Consider the following 23,780-nt stretch of genomic DNA (forward strand, 5'->3'; position numbering starts at 1 on the left):
TGGCTAAGAGTATAGGACAACAGATTTTACCAACGGGGAAGACACACTCATACACACCTCTGGCGTAAGGCGATAGAATTTGATGGTGACTATGTAGAAATATACAGGGTGGAGCAACGAAACGCATGTTTTGAACCGCTAGAACGTGGGGACGAAAGGGGTATTGACCTTGAATGAATGTTGGCAGACTGCCCATACAATGCAGTTTCAGTCACTATGGATCGTTGGAGCGGAGGGTATGGTGTGTTCGTTGTCGGGCAGTCCTCTAGAAACAATGATTCCGTAGTCGCAGTGCAACGTCTTTTCCGTCAGAATTTTAGAGTTGGACGTCGAGGTGTAGTGCCTGATCGAAATACTGACTCCAATGGTTTGCAGCGTTTAGAAGTACTGGATCTGTGATGAAAAAGAAACCATCTCGTCATCCCCGTTCAGTTCGTACTCCAGAAAACGTAGACCGAGTGAGAACGGCAGATCTTGCTGGTCCGAAACGATCGGTTAGACGACAGGCTGTAGCGTCGGATATGTCAAGTCGTTCGCTTCACCGCTTCTTACATGATGATCTTAAGTTTCACCCGAACAAGATAATGATCGTCCAGGAGCTCAGTGAAGGGAATTTTGTGCAGCGCAGAGAGTTTCGTCGCGTAATGGACGAAATTTTTAAGGAAGATGCAAATGCTACAGTCTTCATGAGTGATGAAGCACATTTTCATGTAGACGGTTACGTCAATGTTCCAAATTGTCGGTATTGGGCGCCGGAGAACCCACATGAATTACACCAAAGACCTCTCCACAATTTAAAAGTAACAGTGTGATGCTGCATTTCAAATATGGGGATTGTTGGACCCTATTTTTTTTGAAGAGGAAGGAACTGCAGTTACTGTGACATCAGCGTGCTACGTTAAAAGTGTTAAACAACTTTCTTCGACCAGAATTTAAAAGGCGTCAAGTGAAATATGGTTTCAGCAGGACGGTGCTACAGCTCACACAGCGAGAGTATCCATGGAAGTGGTTCGACAAATGTTCCCAGGACATGTTATTTCGAGATATGGTGATGTTTACTGGCCCCCTCACTCACCCGATTTGTCGATATGGGATTTCGTTTTGTGGGGATATTTAAAATCAGAAGTCTGCAAGATCCAAAGAAGAGCGGCGCGTTTCGTCGTAGGGTTATTTGGTTAGCGTGATAGCGTTACGGAGATGTTTAGCAAACTGAAGTGGCAGACTCTGCTAGAGGGGCGCTCTGCATCGCGGTGTAGGTTGCTGTCCAGGTTTCGAGAGGGTGCGTTTCTGGATGAGGTATCGAATATATTGCTTCCCCCTACTTATACCTGTCGCGGAGATCACGAATGTAAAATTAGAGAGATTCTAGCGCGCACGGAGGCTTTCCGGCAGTCGTTCTTCCCGCGAACCATACGCGACTGGAACACGAAAGGGAGGTAATGCACTGGCACGTAAAGTGTCCTCCGCCAAACACCGTTTGGTGGCTTGCGGAGTATAAATGTAGATGTAGATGTAGATGAACAAGCCTCGCACAATCGATGACCCGAAGAATTCCGTTCGTCTGAAAATTGAAGCCGTGCCGAATGAAATGTTGGAGAAAGCCATGCATAAGTTTCGCAAGAGGATCCAAACTTGTATCCAGCAAGAAGGACGTCATCTCCAAGGCAATATTTTTGGAACCTAATTAAAGTATGTGTATTTATTTATTTATTTATTTATGCATTTATTTTACCTGGCAAGATTAGGGCCTTCAGGCCCTCTCTTACACCTAACCAGGCATACTCAGATTGAAAGAGTTACAGTTTCTACATAACATTAAGGACATATAGCGTATTATGCAGTATTGATGTTAAAGAAAAAAATAGATATTATAACAGTAGTACAATGATAATTATAACAACAGAAAATAATTATAACAATCAAGAATAATAATGATAATAATAATAATAATAATAATAATGACTATGTATATGAAAGTACACATACTTTTCTTTTGTGAATGTCAGTCCCATTTGTAAAATGTAAACTTTCACGGCCGGAACTGTCATGATTAATAAAATTCTTTTCCGGGCTATTATGCCGTGGTCTGATGGATTTCGCATTGTAACCCAACGTTTCGTCCCCATATGCGGAGGACATCTTCAAGGGGGTTCGTGGCTTCTGTTAACTTCCGAAACACACACTGTCTCACTACTGACTGCAGCAAATTTTTGTTTTCGCGTGCTCCCGCGCATAGGCGTGACGTCACATGTTTTGAATACGCGAGCGCAATTGGCCGTTGTCGGTTGCCGCCGTCCGCTGTTGCTATCATCCCATGGCGGAAGACTGGTACACATCTTCTTCAGCACCGGCATCCAGATGTCATTCAATTTTACGCCCTCCTCCTTCCTATTAAAATTCCTGGGGTGTTTCATAATCTCTATAGCCTCTCTGTAAAGCCTTTCGTGATATCCGCTTGTGGCTGCCAGTACTTGAGTTCTATCAAAATAAATGTGGTGGTCTCCTGACTGCAAAGCGTGTTCCACAACATCTGATCTATCAATCTCTCCCCTTCTACAATTGCCCTTGTGCTCTTCTAGTCGTTTTTTGACCGTTCTTTTTGTGGTACCCACATATACCTCCCCACAACTACACGGGATCCTGTAAATTCCTGCTTTTTCCAGCGGTTTACGAGCATCCTTAGCCAATCTCAGGTGTTCTTGTATCTTCCGGGTAGGTTTGTAAATCACCGCGATATTCCGGTTTTTCAATATTTTCCCTATGCGGTCAGTGACGTCCTTAATAAAAGGCAGGAAAACTTTCGATTTTGCAAGCGCTTGTGCATTGCTATGATTTTCACGCGGCGGTCTTAACGCTCTTTTTATTAATCATGTCAGTCCCATTGTTAGTTGGGAATTTTCTCGTTATGTTCTTGCAGCTTGTGAGTTATTCTCATCGAGCAGAGACATAAGACGATAGAATGGGGTGAAAGAGATATATAAGAGGTAGATAGGTTTGAGGAAGAGAAATAGAATGGTAAAATTCGAAGCTGTGATGGAGAGGAGAAAGAAGGAGATGAGAGGGGCACAACAATGATGGCTATACCGTCCCTAATATGTGAGTTTTGAGTTCCCTCTTGAATGTTGAGTAGTTCTGGATAAGACGCAGATCACAGGGGAGCGCGTTCCATAGTCGTATGGCTGAGATGGAGAATGACACGGAGAAAGATTTTGTGTTATGTGAAGGTACAGCCAAGATGATAGACGTATCCGATCTGGTGTTGCGATTGTGGAATGATGATAGGTGTTTAATGTGAGAAGATAAGTATTGGATGCACCAGTGGCTAAGAAATCGATGAAGTAAGCTCATCGTGTGGAGATCGCGTGCCTTATGTGGGCGTATCCAACATAGCTGGGAGTATGAAGGACTGATATGATCATACAACCGAATATTGCACACGTATCTAACGCAAGCATTCATCACTAGCTCGAGGCATCTAGAATTTTCACTATTTGTGCCGTGTTGAACTACATCGCAGTAGTAAAGATTAGGCAAGACTAGTGTTTGGACTAATTTTTGTTTAACATGGGTTGGAAATATTTTTCTAAATTTTTGAATTGCATATAGGGAGGAGAGCGATTTCCGGCAAGCTGTGACTGTTTGTTCCTCCCAGTTTAGGTGTTCATCCAAGATTATTCCAAGGTCTTTTACTGTTTTTTGGTATGGTAGTTGGGTACCATTGAGGAGTATTTGAGGGACTGTTTCGCGAAAGTACCGGCTGATTAACTTTGGATGAGATATAAGTATGACCTGGGATTTCTTGGGGTTTAGTTTCAGACCTAGGTTCTGTGCCCATCGAAAAACAGAGCAAAGATCTGCGTTCATACTCGCTACTGCGCCAGCAATGTTTTTGAGTCTTGCACTTATGTACAGTTCGATGTCGTTGGCATAAAGATGGTAGTTGCAGGAGTGAATCATTGAAGAAATATCATTAATGTACAGTGAGAAGAGTAGTGGACCAAGGACGGAGCCTTGGGGAACTCCAGAGCGCACACTTTTCCATAATGACTTTTCCGACCTACAAATGGCTTGACTTCTGTTTTTGAGGTAGCTGTCGAACCAGGGTATTGCGCTGTTTGAGAAATTCAGCTGTTTCATTTTAATTAGTAATATATCGAAGTCAACTGTGTCAAAAGCCTTGCTAAAGTCAAGCAGTGTTAGGATAGTAGCTTCACGTCTGTCCATAGCATGTTTAATGTCATCAGTTACTTCAAAACTGCATTAAAAAATCTATCACTTAAAGCTTGTTTTTATTATTTTTATCAAACCGTGTCCCAGTCATTAAATAGTGAAAAATATGAGTTTCCTCTGCTCCATCCTTTTTTTGTAACTTCACTTGTAAGGAAAAATTTTTGGTATGTTCCTATGGGACCAAATTGCTGAAATAATCGGTCCCTAGGCTTACACACTACTTAATCTAACTTAAACTAACTTACACTAAGGACAAAACACACACACACACACACACACACACACACACACACGCCCGAGGGAGAGCTCGAACCTCCAACAGGGGCAGCCGCATGAACCGTGGCAAGGCGCCACAGACCTCACGGCTACCCGACGCTGCTCACTTGTAAGTTGCGACATACTAGGAGGTGCCGTTGATACGTCATTGCGAACAGTGGCGCTACTCCCAACCAACAATATCAGACACACATGCATACAAATCGCACTACTGAAATAACTACAAATATCATTCAAAAAACATTTGTTCAGCAATACATCAGCTTCAGGTAATAGCTCTACAATAGCCTGTAGCAGTGCTTCTCTGAGGCTAAATCCAACCAGTAAAGACAGTACTGTCTTCTTACCGCCGTGGATGCTGCCATGGGCGTGTCGTGCGTTGTCGAAGAGCGACAGATCCTTCTTCGGGCAGGCGAACTGACAATCGGTCGCACCTATTCGTCATCGACGATTTCGTCCAAATTTATGGTATACGCACGGCTTGGCCAGAAATGAAAGTGACAGAAGTCGAAGCTCCAGGTGACCAATCGTTTAGAAAAGTAGCCTCTTTGGCGCTGGTAGGGCAAAGCATGTGCCATTTATGTGCTTATGTAGACTTTGTCGCCGTAATGACTGATGATAGTCTTCTCGGGTATAGAACATGGGCCGCGACCTTCCGTTGCTAAGAACGTTCTTGCTAACTGCATTAAAGTGCATTATTAACAGATTCCCTTGTGCAGCCTACTTACACTATAGTCAAGATGACTACATTACCCAGCTGCATACCCGATCAAATGGCTCTGAGCACTACGGGACTCAACTTCTGTGGTCATCAGTCCCCTAGAACTTAGAACTACTTAAACCTAACTAACCTAAAGACATCACACACATCCATGCCCAAGGCAGGATTCGAACCTGCGACCGTAGCGGTTGCGCGGTTCCAGACTGAAGCGCCTACAACCGCTCGGCCACAATGGCCGGCTGCATACCCGAGAAGAGTACCTTGAGCCATTTATGGTAGCGTAGGCTTTAGTAAGCAGTTGGCACAGCGGAACCTGCGCGTGTAAGAAGTGTAAGGAAAACCCAACGAAATGTCGCACAACAAATAAATTTTCAAGAAATGGTTGTACTTACAGAATCCACGAGTACGCAGTAAAAAAATTCCCAGAAACGTATTGTGAGGCATACACGAAAATTCGGTTGCAAAATTAAATCGTTTTATTATATTTGATGATTTACACTTCCTGGGGTTACACTCATCTTAAAAGTAGGGGAAGCAGTAATTCTCTCAGCATCTTGCATACGTTTTAGTTTTTCACTTTTTTCCGTCCAAACAGGAGTTCAAGGCCCAGCACTACCTACTGACCGCCATATCATCCTCGGCCCAAAAGAGTCACTCCATGCGCATATGGAAGCGCATGCGGTCAGCACACCGCTCTCGCGGCCGTTGTCAGTTTTCTTGACCGGAGCATCTACTTCCCCATCAAGTAGCTCCTCAATTAGCCTCACACGGACTGAGTGCACCCCGCTTGCCAACAGCGCTCGGCAGACCGAACGGTCACCCATCCAAGTCTAGGAGCCGGCCGCGGTGGTCTCGCTGTTCTAGGCGCGCAGTCCGGAACCGTGTGGCTGCTACGGTCGCAGGTTCGAATCCTGCCTCGGGGATGGATGTGTGTGATGTCCTTTGGTTAGTTAGGTTTAAGTAGTTCCAAGTTCTAGAGGACTGATGACCACAACAGTTGAGTCCCATAGTGCTCAGAGCCATCCAAGTCTAGCAAGCCCGACAGCGCGTAATTTTGGTCATCTGATTGTAACCGCAGTTACCACTATGGCAAGCCCGTTGGCGAATTTTTAAACTTACGTTCTTGTTTTAACGTTTGTGTAGAGGCACAAACTTTGATTACATTCATAAAAGATTCTCGCCACACAGTCCGGCAACCGACCGCACCTAACGGTGATCGAACGTGAAAATGAAACTAACGAATTCCCGTATGTTTCAAAAACGATCCCATCTTGGACAATTACTTGCGTAGTCCTCATGGTCGCTCCTTTTGCGAAAATATTCATAAATACAGTGAGTATTAGTTCGGTTAATTTGCTGTATAAATACAGTAAAAATTGAAAATGAGAGAAATGTTACCGCTAAGGGACTCGACCTCATGACCTTCTGATTACAGTTTTCTGCTCGTTTCACTGCACCAATCGCTGCCTGGAAACTAAGCTAATATACATAGCTCATGGCTCACCGACCCACGCCAAAGATGCATTTTTTCCCCTCTAAACGCCAGGCCTTATAGAGTTCCCACTTCTGACAAGGGGGCCCTCCATACTGTACATCACGGATTTTAATGCGCTTGAAATACACTCCTGGAAATTGAAATAAGAACACCGTGAATTCATTGTCACAGGAAGGGGAAACTTTATTGACACATTCCTGGGGTCAGATACATCACATGATCACACTGACAGAACCACAGGCACATAGACACAGGCAACACAGCATGCACAATGTCGGCACTAGTACAGTGTATATCCACCTTTCGCAGCAATGCAGGCTGCTATTCTCCCATGGAGACGATCGTAGAGATGCTGGATGTAGTCCTGTGGAACGGCTTGCCATGCCATTTCCACCTGGCACCTCAGTTGGACCAGCGTTCGTGCTGGACGTGCAGACCGCGTGAGACGACGCTTTATCCAGTCCCAAACATGCTCAATGGGGGACAGATCCGGAGATCTTCCTGGCCAGGGTAGTTGACTTACACCTTCTGGAGCACGTTGGGTGGCACGGGATACATGCAGACGTGCATTGTTCTGTTGGAACAGCAAGTTCCCTTGCCGGTCTAGGAATGGTAGAACGATGGGTTCGATGACGGTTTGGATGTACCGTGCACTATTCAGTGTCCCCTCGACGATCACCAGAGGTGTACGGCCAGTGTAGGAGATCGCTCCCCACACCATGATGCCGGGTGTTGGCCCTGTGTGCCTCGGTCGTATGCAGTCCTGATTGTGGCGCTCACCTGCACGGCGCTAAACACGCATACGACCATCATTGGCACCAAGGCAGAAGCGACTCTCATCGCTGAAGACGACACGTCTCCATTCGTCCCTCCATTCACGCCTGTCGCGACACCACTGGAGGCGGGCTGCACGATGTTGGGGCGTGAGCGGAAGACGGCCTAACGGTGTGCGGGACCGTAGTCCAGCTTCATGGAGACGGTTGCGAATGGTCCTCGCCGATACCCCAGGAGCAACAGTGTCCCTAATTTGCTGGGAAGTGGCGGTGCGGTCCCCTACGGCACTGCGTAGGATCCTACGGTCTTGGCGTGCATCCGTGCGTCGCTGCGGTCCGGTCCCAGGTCGACGGGCACGTGCACCTTCCGCCGACCACTGGCGACAACATCGATGTACTGTGGAGACCTCACGCCCCACGTGTTGAGCTATTCGGCGGTACGTCCACCCGGCCTCCCGCATGCCCACTATACGCCCTCGCTCAAAGTCCGTCAACTGCACATACGGTTCACGTCCACGCTGTCGCGGCATGCTACCAGTGTTAAAGACTGCGATGGAGCTCCGTATGCCACGGCAAACTGGCTGACACTGACGGCGGCGGTGCACAAATGCTGCGCAGCTAGCGCCATTCGACGGCCAACACCGCGGTTCCTGGTGTGTTCGCTGTGCCGTGCGTGTGATCATTGCTTGTACAGCCCTCTCGCAGTGTCCGGAGCAAGTATGGTGGGTCTGACACACCGGTGTCAATGTGTTCTTTTTTCCTTTTCCAGGAGTGTATGTTGTAGAGGCACTCACCCTGAGTACCGGGATATCCGTTTTTTAGCGACGGGCCTTGGTTTTTGAGAAAATCTATTTTGAAGTTCATTGCTTTCTTTGTACACCTGTAACATTACGTGTATTCCGAATAAGTCACCGTAGCGCAGCGATATATGTTCACGGCTACCGCATTGGAGGTACAATGTTCGAATCCTGCTCGTGTATGTCTTTTTTTTTTCATTCCGTTTGTTGCTCGCAATTGGAGTTCCAAATGTTCGTACAACAGCCGCTTCTTGTGTTACCAGAAAACGATCTCCACCCATTATCGCCCCCTCTCCCGTGAATAGCGTTACCCGTAACGGGGACCCCAGCTCCTAGTTGTGGCTAATGAGGATGCCAGTTGCATTCCTTTACGTTCGCATCTAACTACAGTGTTAGTTGCTCACAAAGCGACTCTAGTGCCGTGTATTAGAAAAATTCTGTGAAATGGAAGAACCAAGTGTTTCTGCAGTAGTGCAGCCAGAAGAAGATCCACAAGTAGAGAAGTAAAATTCCATTAAATACGCCGAAAATCTACTCCGCAAGCTGGATTCGAGCACAGTACCTCCAGCACTGTAGCCGTGAACCTTTAACGCTGCGCTACGCTGACGTGCTCGGAATATATGTAATGTTACGGATATACAAAGTGCATAGTGAACTTCAAAATCGATATTCTCAAAAACCAAGGCCCATCGCTAAAAAAAAAAAAAAAATGGATAGCCAGATACTCAGGGCAAGTGCCTCTACAACATATTTGAAGCACATCGAAATCCATCATTTACATTATGCAGGGTCCCCTTGTGAGACGAATTCCTGCATATACCATCAATGTGGATCGAATCTGTGATGAAAAGTAGGCGCAGTCCCATTGTGAGGTGAAATGAAGCTCTAACGTCTGTAATAGGGCACTATAGTTCAATTCTTCTATCTTGGCGGTTCGCGCATGCCCGCCCAGCCTTGGAGAATGCTGCGTTGCCAGTTGCACGCGCCAAGCAAACTTACGTATAGGGGGGAGCGCGCAGTTTATGAAGTAAAGCCACCACGGCCGCATTAACCCTTTCGCTGCTACAGAGACGTGCTCCCCGCATTGTCATCACTGCATGGCTCGTCTGTGCAAACACGTGGTGTTCCAACTGCTTTGACACACTTATCATTCGATTTCACAAAAACTATTTGGTCGAAAAATTTGATTTTTACACATCTTATTAACTGATGCCTTCCCCCAATAAATGACTTAATTTTGTTTCGATGTTCAATGCAGGTATTGTGGAGCATTAAATGTAGTAAACCATTGCACGAAATTTTGAAGAAATTCCATAGCATATACTTTCCGTATGATCGATTTTAGTTGCCACTAGGTATTTCAAAAAATTACATTCAAACGAATAAAATTCATTAAGTAAGAAAAAATGGCTCTGAGCACTATGGGACTTAACATCTATGGTCATCAGTCCCCTAGAACTTAGAACTAATTAAACCTAACTAACCTAAGGACAAAACACAACACCCAGCCATCACGAGGCAGAGAAAATCCCTGACCCCGCCAGGAACCGAACCCACGTACCTGGACATGGGAAGCGAGAACGCTACCGCACGACCACGAGCTGCGGACATTTAGCAAACAAACACCATCACCATTACACTTACGCAGCTCGTCAGCCAACAGACTTCCTGGAGGATAGTATGACGGAAAATACCGACAGACACTGTTGGTATGATTATGAATTACTCATGTTTCGTCAAAGTACAATAGGAAATAAACAATTACCGCTGGTCTTTGATGCGAAAAAGTGGTTAGAGAGAATGATACAAACGCCTTTCCCTGCTATCGGCTGAATTAGAAGGCTTCTTGCAAGTTTGGTTTAATTAATTAATAGAATCTGAAGCAATTGCTGTAATGAATGCTTTTTCCAAACTTCTATAAAAGAAATTGTGCTATCAAGACATTGCTTTTGTTCAATTACTTTATTTATGAGTGAACGTTTCTAAAACTGAAGATACTCGTCCGTGCTCTATACTGCAGTCGAGCTCTGGCAACGTCGTTCTCTGTTCATTGACTGTGTTTTGTGACGTCAGATGCGCCGAACGAACCTAAACTCGGCCTCCGTCGTAAATGACGCGCACTTTAAAATATTCAGGTATCGCTCCGCCTGGGGATTAGGCTGTCCTGTGCAGGCTCTAATGCTCGAGGGAAGTCTACATTGCAGGAGTTGCGACTCTCGCTCATAAGCCTTATAACTGCGTATTACGGAAGAATCCAAAGAGTCGGGAGGTCAGAGGTCGGTGGTTCAACAAGCTACCCACAGATCACATCTTTGATTCAGCTTTAGTATCTGCCTGTGAGCTGAAAGGAGGTACAGTTTTTAAACGCTTTTAGGAACTCTGGTACGATATTACCGATCGGTAAATGTCGCCGCCTTCCCCAGTACGGAAACCAGTGCTCGCTCCCGCACGAGAGTGAGGGAGGGGTGCGTGTTGCAGACGCGGGACCGGTTCGACATCCCGGCGGGCCAGACGTGGTACCGCGTGTCGCACCTGGCGGAGCAGCGCCGCTACGAGCTGTGGGTGTCGGCGGCCACGGCGGCCGGCGAGGGCGCCCCCTCACGCCGCGTGCAGCAGGCGCCGTCCGGCCGCGCGCCCGCCAGGATCGCCTCCTTCAGCCGACAGATGGCAGCACCGCCGCGCGGCCAGCTCTCGCTGCCCTGCCTCGCCGTGGGGCAGCCGCCGCCCGTGCGGCGCTGGACCAAGGAGTACGTCTCGCGTAACCACACTCTCTCAACTCTCTATGTTCTTCTGGGTGCCCAGGAGCAAAATTTAAATAAAAATTTTTAACAAACATACAGTCAAGGTCGAAAATGATGTCCTTCGATAAGCATTAAATTTCTGAAGTGAATGTTGTTTAGCTACCAGGGGAACATTAACAAACTCGATAGATTTTCTTGTAACTTTGCTCATTACGAACATACGAACAGCAGAACGTCTCTCTCAAATAGTACTTTACCTTGTTTATTCGGTAATCCACTTCCTGCCCTCAAGAGTTGTTCGAAAACGTAAATGATACACTGTCACAAGTTTTCGAACAGCTCTTGACAGGAAATAAAGATAGGGTACTATTTAAAAAAGAAATACTGCTCTTCACATAGAGGGAGTTACAAACAGATACGGTCAAACTTTCAGGAAACATTCCTCACACACAAAAAAAGAAAATATGTTATGTGGACATGTGTCCGGAAATGCTTTCTTTCCACGTTAGAGCTCATTCTATTACTTCTCTTCAAATCACATTAATCATGGAATGGAAATACACAGAAACTGAACTTACCAGCGTGACGTCAAACACTTTGTTACAGGAAGTGTTCAAAATATCCTCCGTTAGCGAGGATACATGCATCCACCCTCCGTCGCATGCAATCCCTGATGCTCTGCTGCAGCCCTGGAGAATGGCGTATTGTATCACAGCCACCCACAATACGAGCACAAAGAGTCTATACATTTGGTACCGGGGTTGCGTAGACAAGAGCTTTCAAATGCCCCCATAAATGAAAGCGAAGAGGATTGACGTTAGGAGAGCGTGGAGGCCATCGGTCACCGAATCTGTTGTTGAGAAGCGTACGAACACTTTGACTGAAATGTGCAGGAGCTCCATCGTGCATGAACCACATGTTGTGTCGTACTTGTAAAGGCACATGTTCTAGCAGCACAGGTAGAGTATCCCGTATGAAATCATGGCGGTGAATCGATGAAGTACAGTACATACTGACGAAACTAAAATGAGCTCCAACATGGAAATTAAGCGTTCCCGGACACATGTCCACATAACATCTTTTCTTTATTTGTGTGTGAGGAGTGTTTACTGAAAGTTAGGCCGTACCTTTTTGTAACACCTTGTATACGTAACGAATCAAGCTACAGTGAAAGCTGTCATGATGGTTAATGTTCCCCTGGGTAGCTGAACGACTTTTACTTCGTACATTTTGTATTTTGCTTTTGGACAAAAAGCTATTGGGATGGTCAAGATAAATAGACCAGCCTGAACATATCATTCCAAGTGTTTATCCCGCCATACGATTTGTCGACATTCGACAGGGTAAGATGCTGCAAGATGTTGAAAACTTTTGGGGCGTTAGGTGTAAGCTATGGGTAGCAATAAGACAAATTGTTTCTTATTTTTTGGCGAATTTCGCAGTTTTTTTCTCATTTCGATGTTATTTTCTTCTGACGGCTATTTCTCAAGTCTGTTCACCATTTTTGTCGTATTTCATTGTTTTACAGTGTTATGTTGAAAAAAATCAAATGATATTGAAACCTTGTCAAAAGAAAATATTCTCACAGCTCAAGTTTTCCGAGACGTCATTCCACCGAACAGTCAGCTATTCATTTTAATGTAAAAAGTGCCACTTGGTGTCTGTATTTGGACATAGAAGCCACACAGCCTTCATCACAATTCCCCTACATACAAGAATGTATTTTCTGGAAGAACCCTGATCTATAAAAAAAATTTCGACGATATAAGATACAGTGATATGCTCACAGTTGTCAGGAAAATAGGTCCAAGTTCTAGGAAAAGAGGGGCAATATGCAGTATGTACAAGAACCAAGGGCGGAAACTAAGAATCGAAGACCCCGGACGAAGTGCTCAGGATCATTTAGTAATCGCGAAAGCATTACGGAGATGACAGATGAACTGCAGTGGACGACTCTGCAAGAGAGACGCTCAGTAGCTCGGTACGGGCTTTTGTTGAAGTTTCGAGAACATACCTTCACCGAGGAGTCAAGCAGTACACTGATCTCTGCTATGTATATCTCGCGAAGAGACCATGAGGATAAAATCAGAGAGATTAGAGCCCACACGGAGGCATACCGACAATCTTTGTTTCCACGAACAATACGAGACTAGAATAGAAGGGAGAACTGATAAGGTACTCAAAGTACCCGCCGGTTGCGGAGTATGGATGTAGATGTAGATAAAATGGATGTAAGCATAGCCGTAAGCAGAAAGTTTTCGAGCAAGGGGCAGCGCACTAAAGTTGCCATTTTCACGGTTCCGTGCCTTACAGCATCACTTTGTTATCCCTCTGTCTGCCATCTCTTATGACCTCAGGATCGGATAGAGGTATCAGTTTTAAATTTGCGTGACATACTAAGATCTAAGGCCCCTTTACAACTTAAAAAATTTAAGTTTCTAAGTTAATGTAATCAAAACATACGCCCATTTATGTCATATATTTTGATACTCGCAAACTCTTTCATCAAAACCTACAGATAGGCTACCTATACACATAATAAAGTTCGTATGGAACCCTCAGTGTGCGGTGCCCACTCGCACTCGTCCGGTTTTTTATATAAATGCGTTTACTTCTTTCGACACGTCGGATGTTACAAGAACTAAGGCTTTCTGTAAATGATTCTGTCTGAGGGATGATTCGTATGGTAAAATTGCTCCTAGACAGACAGCCATGCAAAACGTCAAATGTTATACAGTAACACGAAACATCAGTAATACAAAACAAAAACAATAAAAGACATTTATTTGTATAATTCTACACTCCTGGAAATTGAAATAAGAACACCGTGAATTCATTGTCCCAGGAAGGGGAAACTTTATTGACACATTCCTGGTGTCAGATACATCACATGATCATACTGACAGAACCACAGGCACATAAACACAGGCAACAGAGCATGCACAATGTCGGCAGTAGTACAGTGTATATCCACCTTTCGCAGCAATGCAGCCTGCTATTCTCCCATGGAGACGATCGTAGAGATGCTGGATGTAGTCCTGTGGAACGGCTTGCCATGCCATTTCCACCTGGCGCCTCAGTTGAACCAGCGTTCGTGCTGGACGTGCAGACCGCGTGAGACGACGCTTCATCCAGTCCCAAACATGCTCAATGGGGGACAGATCCGGAGATCTTGCTGGCCAGGGTAGTTGACTTACACCTTCTAGAGCACGTTGGGTGGCACGGGATACATGCGGACGTGCATTGTCCTGTTGGAACAGCAAGTTCCCTTGCCGGTCTAGGAATGGTAGAACGATGGGTTCGATGACGGTTTGGATGTACCGTGCACTATTCAGTGTCCCCTCGACGATCACCAGAGGTGTACGGCCAGTGTAGGAGATCGCTCCCCACATCATGATGCCGGGTGTCGGCCCTGTGTGCCTCGGTCGTATGCAGTCCTGATTGTGGCGCTCACCTGCACGGCGCCAAACACGCTTATGACCATCATTGGCACCAAGGCAGAAGCGACTCTCATCGCTGAAGACGACACGTCTCCATTCGTCCCTCCATTCACGCCTGTCGCGACACCACTGGAGGCGGGCTGCACGATGTTGGGGCGTGAGCGGAAGACGGCCTAACGGTGTGCGGGACCGTAGTCCAGCTTCAGGGAGACGGTTGCGAATGGTCCTCGCCGATACCCCAGGAGCAACAGTGTCCCTAATTTGCTGGGAAGTGGCGGTGCGGTCCCCTACGGCACTGCGTAGGATCCTACGGTCTTGGCGTGCATCCGTGCGTCGCTGCGGTCCGGTCCCAGGTCGACGGGCACGTGCACCTTCCGCCGACCACTGGCGACAACATCGATGTACTGTGGAGACCTCACGCCCCACGTGTTGAGCAATTCGGCGGTACGTCCACCCGGCCTCCCGCATGCCCACTATACGCCCTCGCTCAAAGTCCGTCAACTGCGCATACGGTTCACGTCCACGCTGTCGCGGCATGCTACCAGTGTTAAAGACTGCGATGGAGCTCCGTATGCCACGGCAAACTGGCTGACACTGACGGCGGCGGTGCACAAATGCTGCGCAGCTAGCGCCATTCGACGGCCAACACCGCGGTTCCTGGTGTGTCCGCTGTGCCGTGCGTCAAGTATGGTGGGTCTGACACACCGGTGTCAATGTGTTCTTTTTTCCATTTCCAGGAGTATATATATATATATACCTACATCAAGCACTCAGAAATAGTAGTTATCAGATAAATTGCATTAAACGGGTTTTATTCAGTTTTTGTGTCTACTGTGTAGACACATTGCCTTCCTGCAGTAAGTAATTATATCTCCTACCATTGAAGTGTATGGCAATCCTGTAATTACAGGGGCGGGGGGGGGGGGGTCAGGAGTGATTCCTTGCCTCCCCCCACCATAACCACCACCACCACTGCCACCTCCACCACCACTACCATCACAACAACCAGTAGTCCCTACCCCCTCTCCCCTCTTTGCGAAAACTTGTCTGTATCATTACAGCTACGTAGTTCTCGCCCCTGCTGTACAATCTGGACAATGAAGATGCTATGACAGAAATAAGAGACAGCTTCAGCACTTTGCAGTTTCATGGAGTGAGGGGGTGAAAGGATGTGCAAGTACCGGCATCATTTTCATTGAAGTTGATATTTTTGGCTGCAACAGTAGCAAACATGATGATTACATTTCAGTCATGGCCCAATCTCAACTACGCGATAAGGCGATATTGTCGAGTTGTAAGGACCCAAGAGATGTAAGCATTCTATGACCGCAGAGTAGAGACTCCCTACAGTTTACATTCGCTAGTGAAAATGAATCTCTCTACGTCAAATTGTTCTCTCAACAACTCGCGCTATTTTACCTGCTGATGTTGAACAGAATATGAGCAAATTACATTCTGCACAAAAGTGTCGCAGACGAAAGATTTGCTGGTATGGTCTCCAGTTCACCAGGTCATGCACGTTTCTTCCCGTAGAATCTCTCCTTGAACATCAGACGCCTTCCCTGGTGCTTTTGTTGTCTTTCACGTTACGAAGTTTCTGTGTAAGATGGTTAGCGTAGCGGGGCCAAAGGTGTGCATCGGGCAAAGATCCTAACATAGTGTTTTTTCTACTTGTGAGTGTAGTGTGGCAGCCCTGTATCTTCAGTTGGGATCTTTTAAGGTGGAAGAGTCAGGTGTGTTGTGGTAATCGTTTGCACTATGAAGTTTTGAGATAAGAGGTGAGTTACTTTTTAGAACTTTCGATCTAAGTATTTACAGTTTCAGTGACGGCTATCTGCTTGCCATAACAAAAACCAAAAGAATTAACAATACCTCATATGTAAGTATATATCTAACAAGTTGCCGTATACTGCAGCTGAAACCGGAAGTTCAGAAATCAGCGCCATGAACCTACGAACTTGCTGGGGCAAACGTCCGTGTGCTTACCTTTGACCCAAAACGTTTGTCTTTTCTTTCTTCGGTTTTTCATTGAATGCGAGGTCTATTTAACATATTTAATGAACCTCAGTTTATAGTTCACTATTTTGCTCAGACTGATTCAGTATTAATAAGACTAGTTCGACTAGATATTACAGAAACAACGAGAGAATAGCATCCTCCACGCGGTTGTCTTCTAAAACATTATAGATGGCTAAAAGCTAATAGAAAATTGATCTTACACTATAAATGCAGCTAAAACGCTTGGATGTAATGAATCCAAATTGCGTAAAAGACTTAAAGGGGTAACATCACTGAGGTGTTGTGGGGCGGTGGGTGGAATAATTGTTAATGTTCCTTTCTATTTATTTTATGCTGTTGTTGGCCGTTCTCAACACTGGCTCTCTAACTACAATATTGGCAACCAGAAAGTGATTAGCAAAACGTGAAGCCTGTAATTAGAATTCCTAGTGCCCACTTCATCTGAGAAATACATTTATAGATACAGCTTATAGCTCTGAGGAATTAGGAGATTGTCTGGGATTCATAATCAAAAACCATTCTCTCTAAAATGTTCAGTATATTCCGAAAGTCACAGACCAAAAAGAATCAACACAATCCAACTACCATAGCAGTTCAGAGTCTAATGCGCTTATGCAACTATAACTGTTCAAATTAAATGTTTGAGTGAATGCTCGCCATAATGTTCATCAAACACCACGCTAAATAATGGTAGAACGTCTGTCCTGCGGCGGCTCGTGAAAATACACTCCTGGAAATTGAAATAAGAACACCGTGAATTCATTGTCCCAGGAAGGGGAAACTTTATTGACACATTCCTGGGGTCAGATACATCACATGATCACACTGACAGAACCACAGGAACATAGACACAGGCAACAGAGCATGCACAATGTCGGCACTAGTACAGTGTATATCCACCTTCCGCAGCAATGCAGGCTGCTATTCTCCCATGGAGACGATCGTAGAGATGCTGGATGTAGTCCTGTGGAACGGCTTGCCATGCCATTTCCACCTGGCGCCTCAGTTGGACCAGCGTTCGTGCTGGACATGCAGACCGCGCGTGAGACGACGCTTCATTCAGTCCCAAACATGCTCAATGGGGGACAGATACGGAGGTCTTGCTGGCCAGGGTAGTTGACTTACACCTTCTAGAGCACGTTGGGTGGCACGGGATACATGCGGACGTGCATTGCCCTGTTGGAACAGCAAGTTCCCTTACCGGTCTAGGAATGGTAGAACGATGGGTTCGATGACGGATTGGATGTACCGTGCACTATTCAGTGTCCCCTCGACGATCACCAGAGGTGTACGGCCAGTGTAGGAGATCGCTCCCCACATCATGATGCCGGGTGTTGGCCCTGTGTGCCTCGGTCGTATGCAGTCCTGATTGTGGCGCCAAACACGCATACGACCCCAAGTGGTAGGGGAAGACTGGGTTCACTTAGTCATGGCTCGCCATAATTTAAGTTTGAAGCAACTGGAGAAAATCGTTATCGGGAGAATAATTGGGTTCAATAAAACACAAATGGATTGTTTTCCAGCAACATGGATACACTGTAGTCTAAACATAATTTTCCCGCCATAGAGTCTATAACGAAGATAATGCATGACTACAGACTTTCCCAGAAAAGTGCAGAAACCAGTTATGTTGATCACGGATGCAGTTTGTATATGGATCATGATAACCCCTTCAGTATCGACTACTACCTGTAGATGCCACATTGAAGCGCCGAAACTGGTAGTTAGACAATAAATAAGATCATAAGGACGGCTGTAGCGTTTCACTTTCTTACAATAGTGAACGGCCTTGGTCCTTAAAACCTCCAGTCAAAAAGATGGACATACAAAACTGCAGAAAAGTCTACGTAGAAAAGGTCAAATAATATAAATATATTGTATTTCCTTGTGTAAAAATGTTTTGTATTTAAATTAGTGATATGTTAATGTCATATTTAGATGTTTAACCCATTAACTGCCACGATCCTGATTTGTATTTCTAATTATGTTGGCAGCAGTTATTACTATTTTGTACTGTTGTTTAGACCTCTTCAAGTTTAGACCTCTTGATTGTTTGTTAGAGGTTGTTAAATGAGTGAATTGTAGAGGATTATTTGCGTGAAGAAGTAAAGTTTTTCAGCGTTTCCAGTGTTGAAAATATTCGAAACAGTGTAAGTTACGTTATTGCCTAAATAACTGTCAGCGCCTGTGTAATGGCATGTTCTGTAGCGGTTTTAGGTGATGTCCATAGATTATTTCCCGTTTGGGCTCTCTGAACGTCGATCCCCATCTGGGGCTCATTCCGTTTTTCTTTAATCCCCAGGCACAACGACTCAGTATAAAGTAATTTCTATAAGGGAAAGTGAATATATTGTAAATAATCGCAATTTTATTTCTTCTTCTGATCCTGAATGTGAAGTGACCACTGACGTTATCGAGCTCCCTCTAGATCGTGTAGATGTGAGGTCTGACTAATTAAAATATATTGGAAGATACTCTCCCAGCTAATGTACCAGGTGTTGTGACTCACGATTCGCGATTTTTCACAAACACAACTTTTATTCATGTAAGTTCACAACGTTGATGACTGAACAACAAACGAAAAGTAACAACAACGATGCCAGTAAAAGTCTCCTAATTTAGAAAAACAAAAGTTCACTTCTAATTTTCCACAAAAGTTTGTGGTAAAACACACACACACTAGTAACAGTCCAATTCAGAGTCCAAGACGTAATGTTCACGGTCGCAGTACACGAGGTCCGCACCTGGCGTGAACTGAATTTCGGAGCTGGTTTACCATGGTGCTTTTGTACGCCTTGGGCACAGACTTGTCCTCTGTAGTGTAATTTGTGAGCTGCCGACCCTCATGGGCTTCCTTGGCTCCAGTGTAACACCAGGTACATTGGAAGTTCATACGGGGGGAGGGTACAAAGAAAAGTGGTCCAGAACTGAGTTCCAGGGTATAAAGAAACACAGCATAGAGAAGGGAATACAGTACTAACCTAACTATAGCAGATGTTGATGCTTAAGGTGGATCTAAGGTGGACTGCTAGAACTGCTGCAGTCTCATCCGAAATTTTCTGCTGCAGTTCTTGAAGACTATGAGTGTTGTTGCGATACACCTTAGACTTGAGGGTTCCCCACACAGAGTAATGGCACACTGACAGATCAGCTAACATGGGTAGCCAGCTAGTGCCGCTACCAGACTGACCTCTGCTAACAATTCTGTCAGGCGTGAAGATCGTATAAATGTGCTCCAAGGTTCGGTCGGCTGTATGGGGAGTTGCTCCATCTTATGGGAAGTATCTGTAGTTCTTTCCCTCCTCTGTTAATAACGCGGCAAGAGATTTCCATTCGGGGCCACTTTCATTTGCCTCACTTGTACTACGGAAGAAAGGGAGGATGAGGAAAATGCAGGCCATCGCAAGAAGAAAGTGAAAGCTAATATCGCTTCTAACTGAGCAACAGAACACGCTACCTACAGTAAAACCTACCGCAGTATATCAGAAATTGGAGAACGCTAATGCCATTTAGTAGGGGTACTAAAAGGAAAGTCCGTAGTCGATTGCACTGAAGAATCTTTTGACGAACAAGTATTGAACTTGACTGCCAGTGAAAGTGCCCAATATGCTAAGCAGAACAATAATCATAGCTTTGATCCATCGAAAGCGTAAACTTCGATATACTCGTAAGGTGTGTGTGACAGTGTAACGGCCGCAACAGATACCTGCAAATTAAATGTCACCTTCACTTCAATGATGAATTACATCCGAACAGAATCCAAGCTGACGAAAGGTATGACCTGTTCAAGAATCGTCGCATGATGGATTTGCTGAATAATTATTTCATGAAATTTCAAGTTTTTTCTGATAGCCTGAGTAATGATGAGCTGATGATTCGATATTACGGGCATCATTACCTAAAACAAGATACTCGCAGGAAGCTAGTGTGATTCGCTTTCAAATAGAGGCCATGTACTGTTCCTGTCGTCTGCTTCCTCACAGATGAAAACATTGCACTTCTCCAGTTTAGTAGGCTGGTGGCAGCCACATATCGTGCTCAATCAACTGCTGCTTCTGATCCAGAAAGGGTAGGACGTCTATCATGCCCGAAGGCATCCACTTCAAGTGTTCCAGTTGTGATCAGGATTTCTGAAAGAGGGCATGTAACCCAAAGCGCGACATTGGAAAACAAAGATAATGCCATATTTGCAAGAGAAATTCAAAGAAGCAGTGCGATGTGTGCAGTGTGCGACTCTAAATCGAATGCTACGTTATCTGACACAAAAAGTAAATGGAAAACGAGTGGCATGTGCTGCGATCGCCATTTGGGGTTTGACTAAAATACAGCGTTTATTTCAAGGTTATTTCTTTTTTTATTTTACAGTTCTTTTCCCAGGCTACCTATAAATAAACGTAGGTCGAAGTAAAAACATTTGGCAGTTATGGGTTAATACGATCACGATGACAGAAACAATGATGATGATGTTTGTGATGATGGTGATGATTTTGATATAATAAACATTAAACAAGTTAATAATTGCAGTAGCTGACAAATACTGTAGTTCTCCTTTAGTTTGTTACAATTATAATAATTTCTTTTGTGTGGAATTTTGCCCCATAACGGTAGGAAGTTTACCCCAGGCCAGGGCCGAAGATCCATTTTCTTCATTTTTAACATTTCGTTAATTATAATTTCAACACATCATACAGGCAATCTTGAACTCATGATACAGTGTAAAGTATGCTCCTAGGTGTATTGTGTACAATTTTCATTGTCATGTAACCAGAAAACCAGAAGGGAGAAACAGAAAAGTGTTAAGTGCGCACTTTTGTCCCCATGTATCCTATATTAGTGATGATGCGTCATCGCTTCTAATTTACATGGCTTCACATGAAAGTAGGGAAAATAAGAAAACCTAAAATTTGTACATCGTATGTAGATTTTTTTTAAATTAAAGTGAAAGGACTTCTGTATGTCTAAGCATAATGTTTCATCCATACACTAAGCACTCCGTCTTCAGGCCACTTATCGGTCGAGTAGCTTCTCAATTGGTATCACGAGGCTGAGTGCACCCCGAAAAATGGCAACAGCGAATGGCGGCCTGGATGGTCACTCATCCAAGTGCCGGCCAAGCCCGACAGCGCTTAACTTCGGTGATCTAACGGGAACCGGTGTATTTGCTGCGGTTAGGCCGTTGCCTTTCATCCGTACAGCTGACTGTATTCATACTCTTCTAATTTATTAAATTTTATGGTGCTAATCTTGGCATAACACATTCAAATCACCATGTTAAACGTTTCAAGGATCGTGAGAAATTTGAATATCGCCTTGTGAATATCAAATGCCACGTAAAAGCGTAAAACAGATGACGAATGACGTAACATAAAAAGCGGGCTAGCACACGCAAAGAAGGAATTTCTTACCAGAAGAAGTCTACTATATTAAACATCAACATTTTTCATTGATAAAGAAATTTCTGAGAATGTGTATGTGGAGCGGAGCGTTGCATGGAAATAAATCATGGACTATGGAAATACCGGAACAGAGGAGAATCGAAGCGTTTGGCATGTAGTACTATAGAAATATATTGAACATTAGGTGGACCGATTCCTAATATAACCCTTGAGACATCAAGGGATAACTTCCATGGTACTAGAAGAAATTGTAGAGGATAGAAACTGTAGGGGAAGACAGAGACTATAATACATCCGACAAATGGGATAGGGTGGTGGATGTGCTTACTCTGAGATGTAGAGGTTTGCACAAAACAGAAATCCTTGGCGCGCTACATGGAAATGGAAATGCCGTGTGGCTAGGGCCCCTAGTCGGCTAAACCGTTCGTCTTGTGCAAGTCTTTCGATGTCACTGCCGCGCCTTGCGTGTCGATGGGGACGATACGATAAGAACAACACAACATCCAGTCCATGAGTGGCGAAAATCTCCAACCCAGCCGAGAATCGAACCTGGGCCGTTAGGCATGACATTCCGTCTCGCTGACCACTCAGCTACCAGGGGCCGACGGCGCGCTACATGAAACCAGCAGAAGACAGGTGATTTAAAAGGGCGACCTTCTGGCCTCCGAGCCGTCATACTCACATGGCCCACGCGTCTCTAGTGTAGTCCGATGACGTCAGTTGCCACCGCTAGACTCCGAGGCAGGACGTTCCAGACTGTCGCAAGTAACAGAATGTTATACGAAATGTAGCACAGTGTCTTCCTACACTTTGTTTAAAAGCTTAAACTCGGTAGCTCGGTGCTTCTAATTTCCAGAGAGTCGAACTGGCGTTCTTCTTCCGACTGGACGGGAATGTTAGGTTTCTCCGCCAGCCTTTCATGTCGTACTGAAATATTTACTAGTTTTCCTTCCTCTCTATTCTGTTTCGCGAATCCTATTTGTTATACCGGAGCCAAGGCAGCCCCTGAGGGCCGGCAACCTATATTACACTACAGAGGACGAGGTTGTCTATGCCCAAGGCGTACCAAAAGCACCAGGGTAAACACTGACTATTTACATACAAGATAATGGAAACAGACATTCCGAGGACTACTTCCTGCAGGGGGAGCTCGAGCCACGTCCTGCAGGAAGTATCACCACGCCAAAACCTGACTGTCTGCAGACAGCTATTTAGGGGCTAGAACCAGTCCCGAATTTCAATTCGGATGCCGACCTCGTGTACTGCGTCCGCTGAAGATTACGTCTTCGTCTCTAAATTGGACTGTTACCAGTGTGTTTTACTGTGTTAACACGAACCTTTGTGGAAAATTAGAAGTGAACTTTGGTTTGTCACAATTAGAAGTTACCTTTCGTTTGTTGTTCATCAACCTTGTGAACTTACTTCAATAAAAGTTGTGTTCGTGAAAAATTGCGAATTGTCAGTCACAACACATTCAGGGAGTTTCCGCGGCGTCTCTGAAACGTTCTGTTTCGTACAAGCATCCACAGTGTCGTATCTGAGACTACTGCTTGGTAGTCAGCCATTGTGGTAGTGTGTTGGTTCTGATTGGGGTACACACAAACACACACACACACACACACACACACACACAAACACACACACACACACACACACACACACACACACACACAGGCTTCCTCTGGCAGTGGTCATTTGCTCGGAGCTGGCGGTTCGTCCCTTTCAAGTTGCTAATGCTGTTGTCCAGCACGATGCCAATTTCTGCGGTCTCTGGGTCACCTTGGGAGCTGTTTATCAATTAAGATACATTTCCCAAGGCGCGACCCTTGGCCACGTATGCGCAACTTGTTTGCGATACGAGGCACTGCTGGGTCGGCTCCTGGTGCAGTGTC

At 45.2% G+C, this 23,780-nt stretch overlaps 1 protein-coding gene across 1 annotated transcript in view; it reads left to right on the forward strand.

Annotated features, from left to right (window-relative positions):
• Window positions 1–23,780, forward strand: part of LOC126335652 (Down syndrome cell adhesion molecule-like protein 1) — a 171,508-nt gene that overhangs the window by 73,211 nt on the left and 74,517 nt on the right. Inside the window, exon 7 of the mRNA XM_049999108.1 lies at window positions 10,771–11,039. Coding sequence (XP_049855065.1) covers window positions 10,771–11,039 — 269 coding nt within the window. The remainder of the gene's footprint in view (window positions 1–10,770; window positions 11,040–23,780) is intronic.

This window comes from Schistocerca gregaria, chromosome 2 (assembly GCF_023897955.1).
Source record: "Schistocerca gregaria isolate iqSchGreg1 chromosome 2, iqSchGreg1.2, whole genome shotgun sequence".
Classification (NCBI taxonomy): Eukaryota; Metazoa; Arthropoda; class Insecta; order Orthoptera; family Acrididae; genus Schistocerca; species Schistocerca gregaria.